The sequence below is a fragment of the Neoarius graeffei genome, chromosome 15 (genome assembly GCF_027579695.1).
Source record: "Neoarius graeffei isolate fNeoGra1 chromosome 15, fNeoGra1.pri, whole genome shotgun sequence".
Lineage (NCBI taxonomy): Eukaryota > Metazoa > Chordata > Actinopteri > Siluriformes > Ariidae > Neoarius > Neoarius graeffei.
In genome coordinates this window covers 30,848,884-30,862,084 of record NC_083583.1, presented here as the reverse complement: position 1 = coordinate 30,862,084, position 13,201 = coordinate 30,848,884, and the positions used below count along the sequence as shown (strand labels likewise).

At 41.9% G+C, this 13,201-nt stretch overlaps 1 protein-coding gene across 1 annotated transcript in view; it reads left to right on the top strand.

Moving 5' to 3' along the window:
• Positions 1-13,201, top strand: part of adamtsl3 (ADAMTS-like 3) — a 464,545-nt gene that overhangs the window by 262,945 nt on the left and 188,399 nt on the right. The window contains exon 5 of the mRNA XM_060941127.1: positions 10,693-10,738. Coding sequence (XP_060797110.1) covers positions 10,693-10,738 — 46 coding nt within the window. The remainder of the gene's footprint in view (positions 1-10,692; positions 10,739-13,201) is intronic.

Below are 13,201 nucleotides of genomic sequence, written 5' to 3'. Positions count from 1 at the left end.
TTAGGTAGACACATTGTGTGAATCAGGACAAGTTTTCCTACAAGGATAATGTTTAATTTGTGCACTGTCCCTTTTAAAAATAAAATAAACTCTAAACTCTAAGAAGAGTGTTTGTAGTTTGTATGTACGAACAGAAGTGTTCCTAATAAAGTGGGCGGCTAAGGTGAGGCTGACACACAAGGGCTGGAGTTTTCTACTGTTTTTTTTATGAAGGACCAGGCCTCGAACAATGACAAATAACTCGACAACGGAAGCAGCTATTCACAAAATTCTTTCACAGTGAGCGCTAGAAGGGTTTCCTGAATAAAATGATGTATTTTTTTGTTTGTATTGTTAAAAATGAGGACGCTACAGGGAGTTAAAAACGAGTGACTTTTCAGCAACGTTTATACTGGGAGTCAATGAGGCCGCTCACCTGTGCTCTCCTCACTTTGAGGCTTGTCATTCAAAAACCGTAAATCCTATCGTTTAGGTAGACACATTGTGTGAATCAGGACAAGTTTTCCTACTACTTTTGAGAAAATCATGTCTGTAGAGTGAAATTTGTGGCGGAAAACACGGTTTAAGCGAGAAAGTTTGAGCTTTTTTTTGAAGCCGCCTACACTCTAAGCTTAAAGACCCTCACTGGTGTGTAACGCAATAGACACCCATTCAAAAGCCGGATTTTCTCCCAGAAACCACATGGCGTTTGAACCGGGACTGATCCGAAAGTGTAAAACCTAGCAGAAAAGTTGAATGCCAGATCCACAGAGGAGAAGTTTTCCTACGTTTTAGAGTTTGAATCATGTCTCTAGGTGAAAGCATGCCAGAGCAACGGATGTTTGAAAAACGTTGAAAAAGTGCTTTTTTTTCAATTAATTCCATAGAAATGAATGGGGTTTTTTGGGGCGATTTTTTCACGACTATGTCGCGAAAAAATCGTATTCTATAGAGAAAAGTAATGTACTGTTTGTTTGCATGTACTGCTATAACCTGGGACAGACATCTGTCCTTAACACAAGGATAATGTTTAATTTGTGCACTGTCCCTTTTAAAAATAAAATAAACTCTAAACTCTAAGAAGAGTGTTTGTAGTTTGTATGTACGAACAGAAGTGTTCCTAATAAAGTGGGCGGCTAAGGTGAGGCTGACACATCAAGGGCTGGAGTTTTCTACTGTTTTTTTATGAAGGACCAGGCCTCGAACAATGACAAATAACTCGACAACGGAAGCAGCTATTCACAAAATTCTTTCACAGTGAGCGCTAGAAGGGTCTCCTGAATAAAATGATGTATTTTTTGGTTTGTATTGTTAAAAATGAGGACGCTACAGGGAGTTAAAAACGAGTGACTTTTCAGCAACATTTATACTGGGAGTCAATGAGGCTGCTCACCTGTGCTCTCCTCACTTTGAGGCTTGTCATTCAAAAACCGTAAATCCTACCGTTTAGGTAGACACATTGTGTGAATCAGGACAAGTTTTCCTACTACTTTTGAGAAAATAATGTCTGTAGAGTGAAATTTGTGGCTGAAAACGGAGTTTAAGCGAGAAAGTTTGACCTTTTTTTTGAAGCCGCCTACACTCTAAGTTTAACGACCCTCACTGGTGTGTAACGCAATAGACACCCATTCAAAAGCCGGATTTTCTCCCAGAAACCACATGGCGTTTGAACCGGGCCTGATCCGAAAGTGTAAAACCTAGCAGAAAAGTTGAATGCCAGATCCACAGAGGAGAAGTTTTCCTACGTTTTAGAGTTTGAATCATGTCTCTAGGTGAAAGCATGCCAGAGCAGTGGATGTTTGAAAAACATTGAAAAAGTGCTTTTTTTTCAATTAATTCCATAGAAATGAATGGGGTTTTTTGGGGCGATTTTTTCGCGACTACGTCGCGAAAAAATCGTATTCTATAGAGAAAAGTAATAGCATAGCGAGTCCGATCGAGCCGCACGTTTTGATATATTGTTTGTCTGTGTGCGACGTACGGTTATTGAGTTATTCGAAATCAAAATTTGCGTAGGAATAATAAGAAGAAGAAGAAATACGTAGAAGAACAATAGTTGCAGTGCTTTGCACTGCAACCTATGGGCTCCCCTAGGGGAGCCCATAGGTTGCTGTGCTGCAGCACTGCATCCTAACTAGACCGGACAATTCCCCGGGGGAAATTGTGAGAGGATGCAGTGCGCGAAGCAATTCGCTCACGCATGTTCGCTGGCCGTGAACGCGTGACCCGCAATGATGTTTCAATGCAATGATCGTGTGTGTGCTCGAGACAGCAGCCATCATGAAGAAGACCTATTCAAGAGTATGACCAAAGTGACTACAGGCGGAAATTAGCATGTACTGCTATAACCTGGGACAGACATCTGTCCTTAACACAAGGGTAATGTTTAATTTGTGCACTGTCCCTTTTAAAAATAAAATAAACTCTAAACTCTAAGAAGAGTGTTTGTAGTTTGTATGTACGAACAGAAGTGTTCCTAATAAAGTGGGCGGCTAAGGTGAGGCTGACACACAAGGGCTGGAGTTTTCTACTGTTTTTTTTATGAAGGACCAGGCCTCGAACAATGACAAATAACTCGACAACGGAAGCAGCTATTCACAAAATTCTTTCACAGTGAGCGCTAGAAGGGTCTCCTGAATAAAATGATGTATTTTTTTGTTTGTACTCTTAAAAATAACGACAGTAGAGCGATTTAAATACGAGTGACTTTTCTCTCATGTTTACAATGGGTTTCAATGAAGCCTGTCAGCTGCCCTGTCCTCAGTTTGACGCTTGTCATTCAAAAACAGTAAATCCTATCGTTTAGGTAGACACATTGTGTGAATCAGGACAAGTTTTCCTACAAGGATAATGTTTAATTTGTGCACTGTCCCTTTTAAAAATAAAATAAACTCTAAACTCTAAGAAGAGTGTTTGTAGTTTGTATGTACGAACAGAAGTGTTCCTAATAAAGTGGGCGGCTAAGGTGAGGCTGACACACAAGGGCTGGAGTTTTCTACTGTTTTTTTTATGAAGGACCAGGCCTCGAACAATGACAAATAACTCGACAACGGAAGCAGCTATTCACAAAATTCTTTCACAGTGAGCGCTAGAAGGGTTTCCTGAATAAAATGATGTATTTTTTTGTTTGTATTGTTAAAAATGAGGACGCTACAGGGAGTTAAAAACGAGTGACTTTTCAGCAACGTTTATACTGGGAGTCAATGAGGCCGCTCACCTGTGCTCTCCTCACTTTGAGGCTTGTCATTCAAAAACCGTAAATCCTATCGTTTAGGTAGACACATTGTGTGAATCAGGACAAGTTTTCCTACTACTTTTGAGAAAATCATGTCTGTAGAGTGAAATTTGTGGCGGAAAACACGGTTTAAGCGAGAAAGTTTGAGCTTTTTTTTGAAGCCGCCTACACTCTAAGCTTAAAGACCCTCACTGGTGTGTAACGCAATAGACACCCATTCAAAAGCCGGATTTTCTCCCAGAAACCACATGGCGTTTGAACCGGGACTGATCCGAAAGTGTAAAACCTAGCAGAAAAGTTGAATGCCAGATCCACAGAGGAGAAGTTTTCCTACGTTTTAGAGTTTGAATCATGTCTCTAGGTGAAAGCATGCCAGAGCAACGGATGTTTGAAAAACGTTGAAAAAGTGCTTTTTTTTCAATTAATTCCATAGAAATGAATGGGGTTTTTTGGGGCGATTTTTTCACGACTACGTCGCGAAAAAATCGTATTCTATAGAGAAAAGTAATGTACTGTTTGTTTGCATGTACTGCTATAACCTGGGACAGACATCTGTCCTTAACACAAGGATAATGTTTAATTTGTGCACTGTCCCTTTTAAAAATAAAATAAACTCTAAACTCTAAGAAGAGTGTTTGTAGTTTGTATGTACGAACAGAAGTGTTCCTAATAAAGTGGGCGGCTAAGGTGAGGCTGACACATCAAGGGCTGGAGTTTTCTACTGTTTTTTTATGAAGGACCAGGCCTCGAACAATGACAAATAACTCGACAACGGAAGCAGCTATTCACAAAATTCTTTCACAGTGAGCGCTAGAAGGGTCTCCTGAATAAAATGATGTATTTTTTGGTTTGTATTGTTAAAAATGAGGACGCTACAGGGAGTTAAAAACGAGTGACTTTTCAGCAACATTTATACTGGGAGTCAATGAGGCTGCTCACCTGTGCTCTCCTCACTTTGAGGCTTGTCATTCAAAAACCGTAAATCCTACCGTTTAGGTAGACACATTGTGTGAATCAGGACAAGTTTTCCTACTACTTTTGAGAAAATAATGTCTGTAGAGTGAAATTTGTGGCTGAAAACGGAGTTTAAGCGAGAAAGTTTGACCTTTTTTTTGAAGCCGCCTACACTCTAAGCTAAACGACCCTCACTGGTGTGTAACGCAATAGACACCCATTCAAAAGCCGGATTTTCTCCCAGAAACCACATGGCGTTTGAACCGGGCCTGATCCGAAAGTGTAAAACCTAGCAGAAAAGTTGAATGCCAGATCCACAGAGGAGAAGTTTTCCTACGTTTTAGAGTTTGAATCATGTCTCTAGGTGAAAGCATGCCAGAGCAGTGGATGTTTGAAAAACATTGAAAAAGTGCTTTTTTTTCAATTAATTCCATAGAAATGAATGGGGTTTTTTGGGGCGATTTTTTCGCGACTACGTCGCGAAAAAATCGTATTCTATAGAGAAAAGTAATAGCATAGCGAGTCCGATCGAGCCGCACGTTTTGATGTATTGTTTGTCTGTGTGCGACGTACGGTTATTGAGGTATTCGAAATCAAAATTTGCGTAGGAATAATAATAATAAAAAGAAGAAGAAGAAATACGTAGAAGAACAATAGTTGCAGTGCTTTGCACTGCAACCTATGGGCTCCCCTAGGGGAGCCCATAGGTTGCTGTGCTGCAGCACTGCATCCTAATAAAAATAATAAGAAGAAGAAATACGTAGAAGAACAATAGTTGCAGTGCTTTGCACTGCAACCTATGGGCTCCCCTAGGGGAGCCCATAGGTTGCTGTGCTGCAGCACTGCATCCTAACTAGACCGGACAATTCCCCGGGGGAAATTGTGAGAGGATGCAGTGCGCGAAGCAATTCGGTCATGCATGTTTGCCGGCCGTGAATGTGTGACCAGCAATGATGTTTCAATGCAATGATCGTGTGTGTGCTTGAGACAGGAGCCGTCATGAAGGAGACCTATTCAAGAGCATGAACAAAGTAACTACAGGCGGAAATTAGCATGTACTGCTATAACCTGGGACAGACATCTGTCCTTACCACAAGGATAATGTTTAATTTGTGCACTGTCCCTTTTAAAAATAAAATAAACTCTAAACACTAAGAAGAGTGTTTGTAGTTTGTATGTACGAACAGAAGTGTTCCTAATAAAGTGGGCGGCTAAGGTGAGGCCTGTCGGCTGCCCTCTTCTCAGTTTCTCAGAGCAGCGGATGTTTGAAAAAGTGCTTTTTTTTCCAATTAATTCCATAGAAATTAATGGGTTTTTTTTGGGACAAGTGTGACTACTACTTCTGAGAAAATTATGTCTGTAGTGTGAAATTTGTGGCTGAAAACAGTTTAAGTTTGAAATTTTGAGCATGTAAGTGTAGAACCTAGCAGAAAAGTTGAATGCCAGATCCACAGAGGAGAAGTTTTCCTACGTTTTAGAGTTTGAATCACGTCTCTAGGTGAAAGCATGCCAGAGCAGCAGACGTTTGAAAAACGTTGAAAAAGTGCTTTTTTTCAATAAATTCCATAGAAATGAATGGGGTTTTTTTGTGACGATTTTTTTTTTTATAACCTGGGACAGACATCTGATCTTAACACAAGGATAATGTTTAATTTGTGCACTGTCCCTTTTAAAAATAAAATAAACTCTAAACTCTAAGAAGAGTGTTTGTAGTTTGTATGTACGAACAGAAGTGTTCCTAATAAAGTGGGCGGCTAAGGTGAGGCTGCCACACAAGGGCTGGAGCTTTCTACTGTTTTTTTATGAAGGACCAGGCCTCGAACAATGACAAATAACTCGACAACGGAAGCAGCTATTCACAAAATTCTTTCACAGTGAGCGCTAGAAGGGTCTCCTGAATAAAATGATGTATTTTTTTGTTTGTATTGTTAAAAATGAGGACGCTACAGGGAGTTAAAAACGAGTGACTTTTCAGCAACGTTTATACTGGGAGTCAATGAGGCCGCTCACCTGTGCTCTCCTCACTTTGAGGCTTGTCATTCAAAAACCGTAAATCCTATCGTTTAGGTAGACACATTGTGTGAATCAGGACAAGTTTTCCTACTACTTTTGAGAAAATCATGTCTGTAGAGTGAAATTTGTGGCTGAAAACGGAGTTTAAGCGAGAAAGTTTGACCTTTTTTTTGAAGCCGCCTACACTCTAATCTTAATGACCCTCACTGGTGTGTAACGCAATAGACACCCATTCAAAAGCCGGATTTTCTCCCAGAAACCACATGGCGTTTGAACCGGGCCTGATCCGAAAGTGTAAAACCTAGCAGAAAAGTTGAATGCCAGATCCACAGAGGAGAAGTTTTCCTACGTTTTAGAGTTTGAATCATGTCTCTAGGTGAAAGCATGCCAGAGCAGTGGATGTTTGAAAAACATTGAAAAAGTGCTTTTTTTTCAATTAATTCCATAGAAATGAATGGGGTTTTTTGGGGCGATTTTTTCGCGACTACGTCGCGAAAAAATCGTATTCTATAGAGAAAAGTAATAGCATAGCGAGTCCGATCGAGCCGCACGTTTTGATATATTGTTTGTCTGTGTGCGACGTACGGTTATTGAGTTATTCGAAATCAAAATTTGCGTAGGAATAATAAGAAGAAGAAGAAATACGTAGAAGAACAATAGTTGCAGTGCTTTGCACTGCAACCTATGGGCTCCCCTAGGGGAGCCCATAGGTTGCTGTGCTGCAGCACTGCATCCTAATAAATGCTTCCAATGTTATAGTGTTGTTTGTATTTGGTTGCATTCACTGCATGAATATATTTGATTGACAATTTGACTGACAGTGTTTTGGCATATTTAACATTTATCCTCCAAAATAAATCAACTGTTTTGGTTTAAGATTGTGCAAGCCTTCAAATTTTCTCACTGAACATTTCTCCTTCACATTTTTCACCTGTAGGCATGTGACAAGATTTAACATGATATTGCTCAACCTACCTCTGTAAAGTCAGTTAACAACTTATTAAAATGCACCAGAATTCAGCAAATAACATGTATGATAATAAAAAAACTTCTGGGGGAGGACCCCCAGACCCCCCACTAATCATTTCCTTCAAACCAATGTACAACAACCTGTACAATCTGTTACATTGGCCAACCAATCTACATTCAAACTGCCATAATGTGTAGGGGGGCACTACAAGACACACATAGGCCTACAACACACAGATAAGGTGTATATCTCTGTGCAATATGATATGGTTATCAAATTAGAGGGTTATTTTCCAAAAAGTATATTGGGGCAGGGCGGCGGGGGCGGGTACGAGGCAGAGCCCCCCCACATAACCAATCCCAATTTAACCCCTGGTCTCAGGCAAGCTGGAGCCTATCCCAGCTGACTACGGGCGAAAGGCGGGGTACACCCTGGACAAGTCGCCAGGTCATCACAGGGCTGACACATAGACACAGACAACCATTCACACTCACATTCACACCTACGGTCAATTTAGAGTCACCAGTTAACCTAACCTGCATGTCTTTGGACTGTGGGGGAAACCAGAGCACCTGGAGGAAACCCACGCGGACACGGGGAGAACATGCAAACTCCACACAGAAAGGCCCTCACCGGCCACGGGGCTCGAACCCGGACCTTCTTGCTGTGAGGTGACAGCGTTAACCACTACACCACCGTGCCGCCCCGGCTTCATGCTGATTTTAATATTATTATTATTATTATTAGTTCAGTATAAACACCCAAAGCTGGAATATTGAGGGATCTTTACAGCAATATCATGTAATATCTGTGTAAAAAGGGCGACAGATGAACAACCATTCACACCTATGGAGAACTTATGGTAGCCAGTTGACCTAATCTGCATGCCTTTGGACTGTTTGAGGAAACCAGGGCACCTGGAGGAAACCCACACAGAAAGGTCCCAGTTGGCCACAAGATTCAAACCCATAACCTTCTTGCTGTGAGGTGACAGTGCTAAGGACTACACCACCGTGCCACCCCTATTAGAATACAATCAAGATATAAGATGAATAAAACAACTACGTGTAAATGGCCAGGGTTTTTTTTTTTGTTTTGTTTTTTTACAGCATTGAGCATAATAGTGAGTTAGATATTAACATCACCATGCAGTTAGGTTCAAGATATGAGTCCATTTGCAGAAGGACCAAAAATTTGTCCAATCATATTTTTGTCAAACAAGATCCCATTCATTATCCATTATCTGTAACCACTTAGGCAAGCTGGAGCCTATCCCAGCTGACTATGGGCAAGAGGCGGGGTACACCCTGGACAAGTTGCCAGATCATCGAAGGGCTGACACATAGACACAAACAACCATTTACACTCACATTCACACCTATGGTCAATTTAGAGCCACCAATTAAAGGGCATATTCTGGACCAATTGCGTTTTTTTTTTTTATATGCAAGTATTTCCCTTTACGGACTCATCCAGCAGGGTAATTTTGCACAAGACCATCTGTCTACAGCAGAAAAAAAAAATAATAAAACGCGTCTGGAAAAATCCCAAGGGAGTCTGGAGCCAGATTTGTGACGTCACCTGCGGAAGCGCCATCAGGCTGCAAGAGCTTTGTACGGTTTCAGTGCACAGCCTGTGTAGACCAAGCGCTCCCATTTCTCTCTCACTGTCCGGTCTTTTGGGAAACGATGAGTACTAATCCCATCAAGACTGGTGTTGCTACACCCTCCTACGATACATCTGTTAACCATTTTAATAATTACGCGATAACGTTGAAGAAATTTGCAGAAAACCACCAGATTGTTTTCTCACAAACAAACCAGCACTGATGTAGGATTCAGAGGGAGGCATCCCGCACACGACGTCACGAAAATCAATGTCTCATCTCATTATCTCTAGCTGCTTTATCCTGTTCTACAGGGTCGCAGGCAAGCTGGAGCCTATCCCAGCTGACTACGGGCGAAAGGCGGGGTACACCCTGAACAAGTCACCAGGTCATCACAGGGCTGACACATAGACACAGACAACCATTCACACCTACGGTCAATTTAGAGTCACCAGTTAACCTAATCTGCATGTCTTTGGACTGTGGGGGAAACCGGAGCACCCGGAGGAAACCCACGCAGACAACATGCAAACTCTGCACAGAAAGGCCCTCGCCAGCCACGGGGCTCGAACCCGGACCTTCTTGCTGTGAGGCGACAGCGCTAACCACTACACCACCATGCCACCCTTGGTTTTGGTCCTATATTACGAAAATGTTATCTTTCTTAAACAGTGTAATATCATAAAATGGAATTACTTTTTCAGATCTGATGAAGCAAAGTTTGATAGCAGGCACCGATTTAGGACTCATCTTTGTGTTGATCATATCTGACACTTTGCCTTTAGTTAGACTCTTTCACTTCATTGTCTACTTTTCTGTCTTAACATTACTGACTACATCAAGGGCACCTTCGAGTGGTATGGGTTCAGAGCTGATGAGAAGAGTCCTGGTTAATTTGGCACAGCCACCCAGCATTTTCACAGTAGGGTCGGCTTATGCAAGATATTATTAACTTAGAAAGGAAACTTGGCAGCACAGAACTGTATTACACATTTTCCTGTCTAAAGGAGCACACTGCTGATGAGAAACAAATACAGAGATAATAAGCAGATGTAATTTAATGCTCATGTTTGGTGCAGGTGAAAATTTGGAGTGGTAGAACAGGAAAACAGGATTTTTCCCACAACATAGAACTGTATATGCTTGGCTCAATTATTGTCCTGAACAGTTGTTCATAACAATAGTGAACATTGTTTGAAAAATCCTGTTTTTATTGCAGAGATGATGTTCAGGGTCAACTTTGGGCCGAGAGTCTCATTCATCTCATTATCTCTAGCCGCTTTATCCTGTTCTACAGGGTCACAGGCAAGCTGGAGCCTATCCCAGCTGACTACGGGCGAAAGGCGGGGTACACCCTGGACAAGTCGCCAGGTCATCACAGGGCTGACACATAGACACAGACAACCATTCACACTCACATTCACACCTACGGTCAATTTAGAGTCACCAGTTAACCTAACCTGCATGTCTTTGGACTGTGGGGGAAACCGGAGCACCCGGAGGAAACCCACGTGGACACGGGGAGAACATGCAAACTCCACACAGAAAGGCCCTCGCCGGCTGTGCCACTGTGCCACTCCTGAACTGAGAGTAACAAAGTGAAATAAGTATTAAAAAATGATTGGGATTTGTCACTACTCTTGACACTGCTCTAAGTAGAGGAGGATCACTTGGGCTTTAACTGGCATGCTACTGAAAATAACTGTGATGAATATAAAATTTAGACACTAAAATGATTGTACAAATGTCCTTAGTGAATAAGACTTGTTTAGTAGTGAGTGAACACAGTGTTAATTTAGTTTCAGTGTCTGATATTTTCCTCATGATAAAACATTTACAAGCACCAACACACATAGCAATCAAAAGATTTACAGGACTGTCATTTTAAAACATTTTTTCTTTTTCTTTCTTCCCCCCTTTCTTTCTTTTTTGCAGGAATTGTGAAGGAAGAAACATCCGTTACAGGACATGCAGCAACACAGTGAGTGCATATGAGACACGTTTACACATACATTGCGGCCAAATGTTTGCAAACACCTGACCAACACACCCATATATGTGTTTTTTTGGACATCCAATTCCAAATTTAGTTTCTCTTTGCTGTTATAATAACCTCCACTCTCCTGGGAAGGCTTTCCATTAGATTTTGGAGCATGGCTGTGTGTTCCCAGTATGCAGTGGTTAGTACCGACCAAAGGTTGTCCAAGGAAGGGCCGCAGGTGAACTGGTGGCAGGATCATGGGTGTCGAAGGCTCACTGATTCGCATGGGGCACGAAGGCTAGCTCATATGTTCCAATCCTACAGAAGAGCTACTGTAGTACAAACTGCTGAGAAAGTTCTTGCTGGCTAAAACAGAAACGTGCCAGCATTAAGTTTTTCAGCAGTTTGTACTACAGTAGCTCTTCTGTGGGATTGGACCATATGGGCTAGCCTTCGTGCCCCATGGGAATCCCTGAGCCTTTGACACTCATGATCCTGTCGCTGGTTCACCAGTTGTCCTTCCTTGGAACACTTTTGGTAGGTACTAACCACTGCATACCAGGAACACCCCACAAGATGTGCCATTTTGGAGATGCTCAGCGCCAGTCATCTAGCCATCACAATTTGGCCCTTGTCAAAGTCACTCAGATCCTTACGCTTGCCCATTTTTCCTGCTTCCAACACATCAACTTCAAGATCTGATTGTTCTCTTGCTTACTCTTTTACTCTTTACTCCGGGGGCCTCGGACCATGGTGATCCCTAGCCGCTTTGACCAGATGTCGCCAGCGCCATTGATCTTGTGCCACTTCCATCCAGGCATCGGGTGGTACTCCATGCTGTGCCACGTCTTCTCTGACATTATCGGCCCACTGTTTTCGTGGCCGACCGATGGGCCGTTTGTTGGGCCGACCGATTATTCTCTTGCTGCCTAACAAAACCCACCCCCTTGACACGTGCCACTGTAATGAGAAAATGTTATTCACTTCACCTGTCAGTGGTCATTATGCTATTACTAATTGGTGTATCATGGAGGTGGGTTTTCAGCAGTTTAAATCTCAGGGCTGTTAAATTGCCAGGGTCAGGCTCTTGACTAAGGATTTTAAATGTATACAGCTCCAGAAACACTGTACATTGTGACTTTGAAGTCTGACTCCAACTTCTTAACATGTTTGTGTCTATATAGAGTATATACAAAATGCATTTTTATAGATAATAGACAAGACTAGATAGTCTTATAGTAGTATAGATAATAAGCTTCAACCATACACACACACACACACACACACACACACACACACACACACAGAGTGGTGCTTGAAAGTTTTTGAACCCTTTAGAATTTTCTATATTTCTACATAAATATGACTTAAAAGATCATCAGATTTTCACACAAGTCCTAAAAGTAGATAAAGAGAACCCAGTTGAACAAATGAGACAAAAATATTATACTTGGTCATTTATTTATTGAGGAAAATGATCCAATATTACATATCTGTGAGTGGCAAAAGTATGTGAATCTTTGCTTTCAGTATCTGGTGTGACCCCCTTGTGCAGCAATAACTGCAACTAAACGTTTCCGGTAACTGTTGATCAGTCCTGCACACCGGCTTGGAGGAATTTTAGACCTTTCCTCTGTACAGAACAGCTTCAACTCTGGGATGTTGGTGGGTTTCCTCACATGAACTGCTCGCTTCAGGTCCTTCCACAGCATTTCAATTGGATTAAGGTCAGGACTTTGACTTGGCCATTCCAAAACATTAACTTTATTCTTCTTTAACCATTCTTTGGTAGAACGACTTGTGTGCTTAGGGCCATTGTCTTGTTGCATGACCCACCTTCTCTTGGGATTCAGTTCATGGACAGATGTCCTGGCATTTTCTTTTTGAATTCACTGGTATAATTCAGAATTAATTGTTCCATCAATGATAGCAAACCGTCCTGGCCCAGATGCAGCAAAACAGGCCCAAACCATGATACTACCACCACCATGTTTCACAGATGGGATGAGGTTCTTTTGCTGGAATGCAGTGTTTTCCTTTCTCCAAACATAACACTTCTCATTTAAACCAAAAAGTTCTATTTTGGTCTCATCCGTCCACAAAACATTTTTCCAATAGCCTTCTGGCTTGTCCACGTGATCTTTAGCAAACTGCAGATGACCAATGTTCTTTTAGGAGAGCAGAAGCTTTCTCCTTGCAACCCTGCCATGCACACCACTGTTGTTCAATGTTCTCCTGATGATGGACTCATGACCATTAACATTAGCCAATGTGAGAGAGGCCTTCAGTTGCTTAGAAGTTACCCTGGGGTCCTTTGTGACCTCACTGACTATTACACGCCTTGCTCTTGGAGTGATCTTTGTTGGTCAACCACTCCTGGGGAGGGTAACAATGGTCTTGAATTTCCTCCATTTGTACACAATCTGTCTGACTGTGGATTAGTGGAGTCCAAACTCTTTAGAG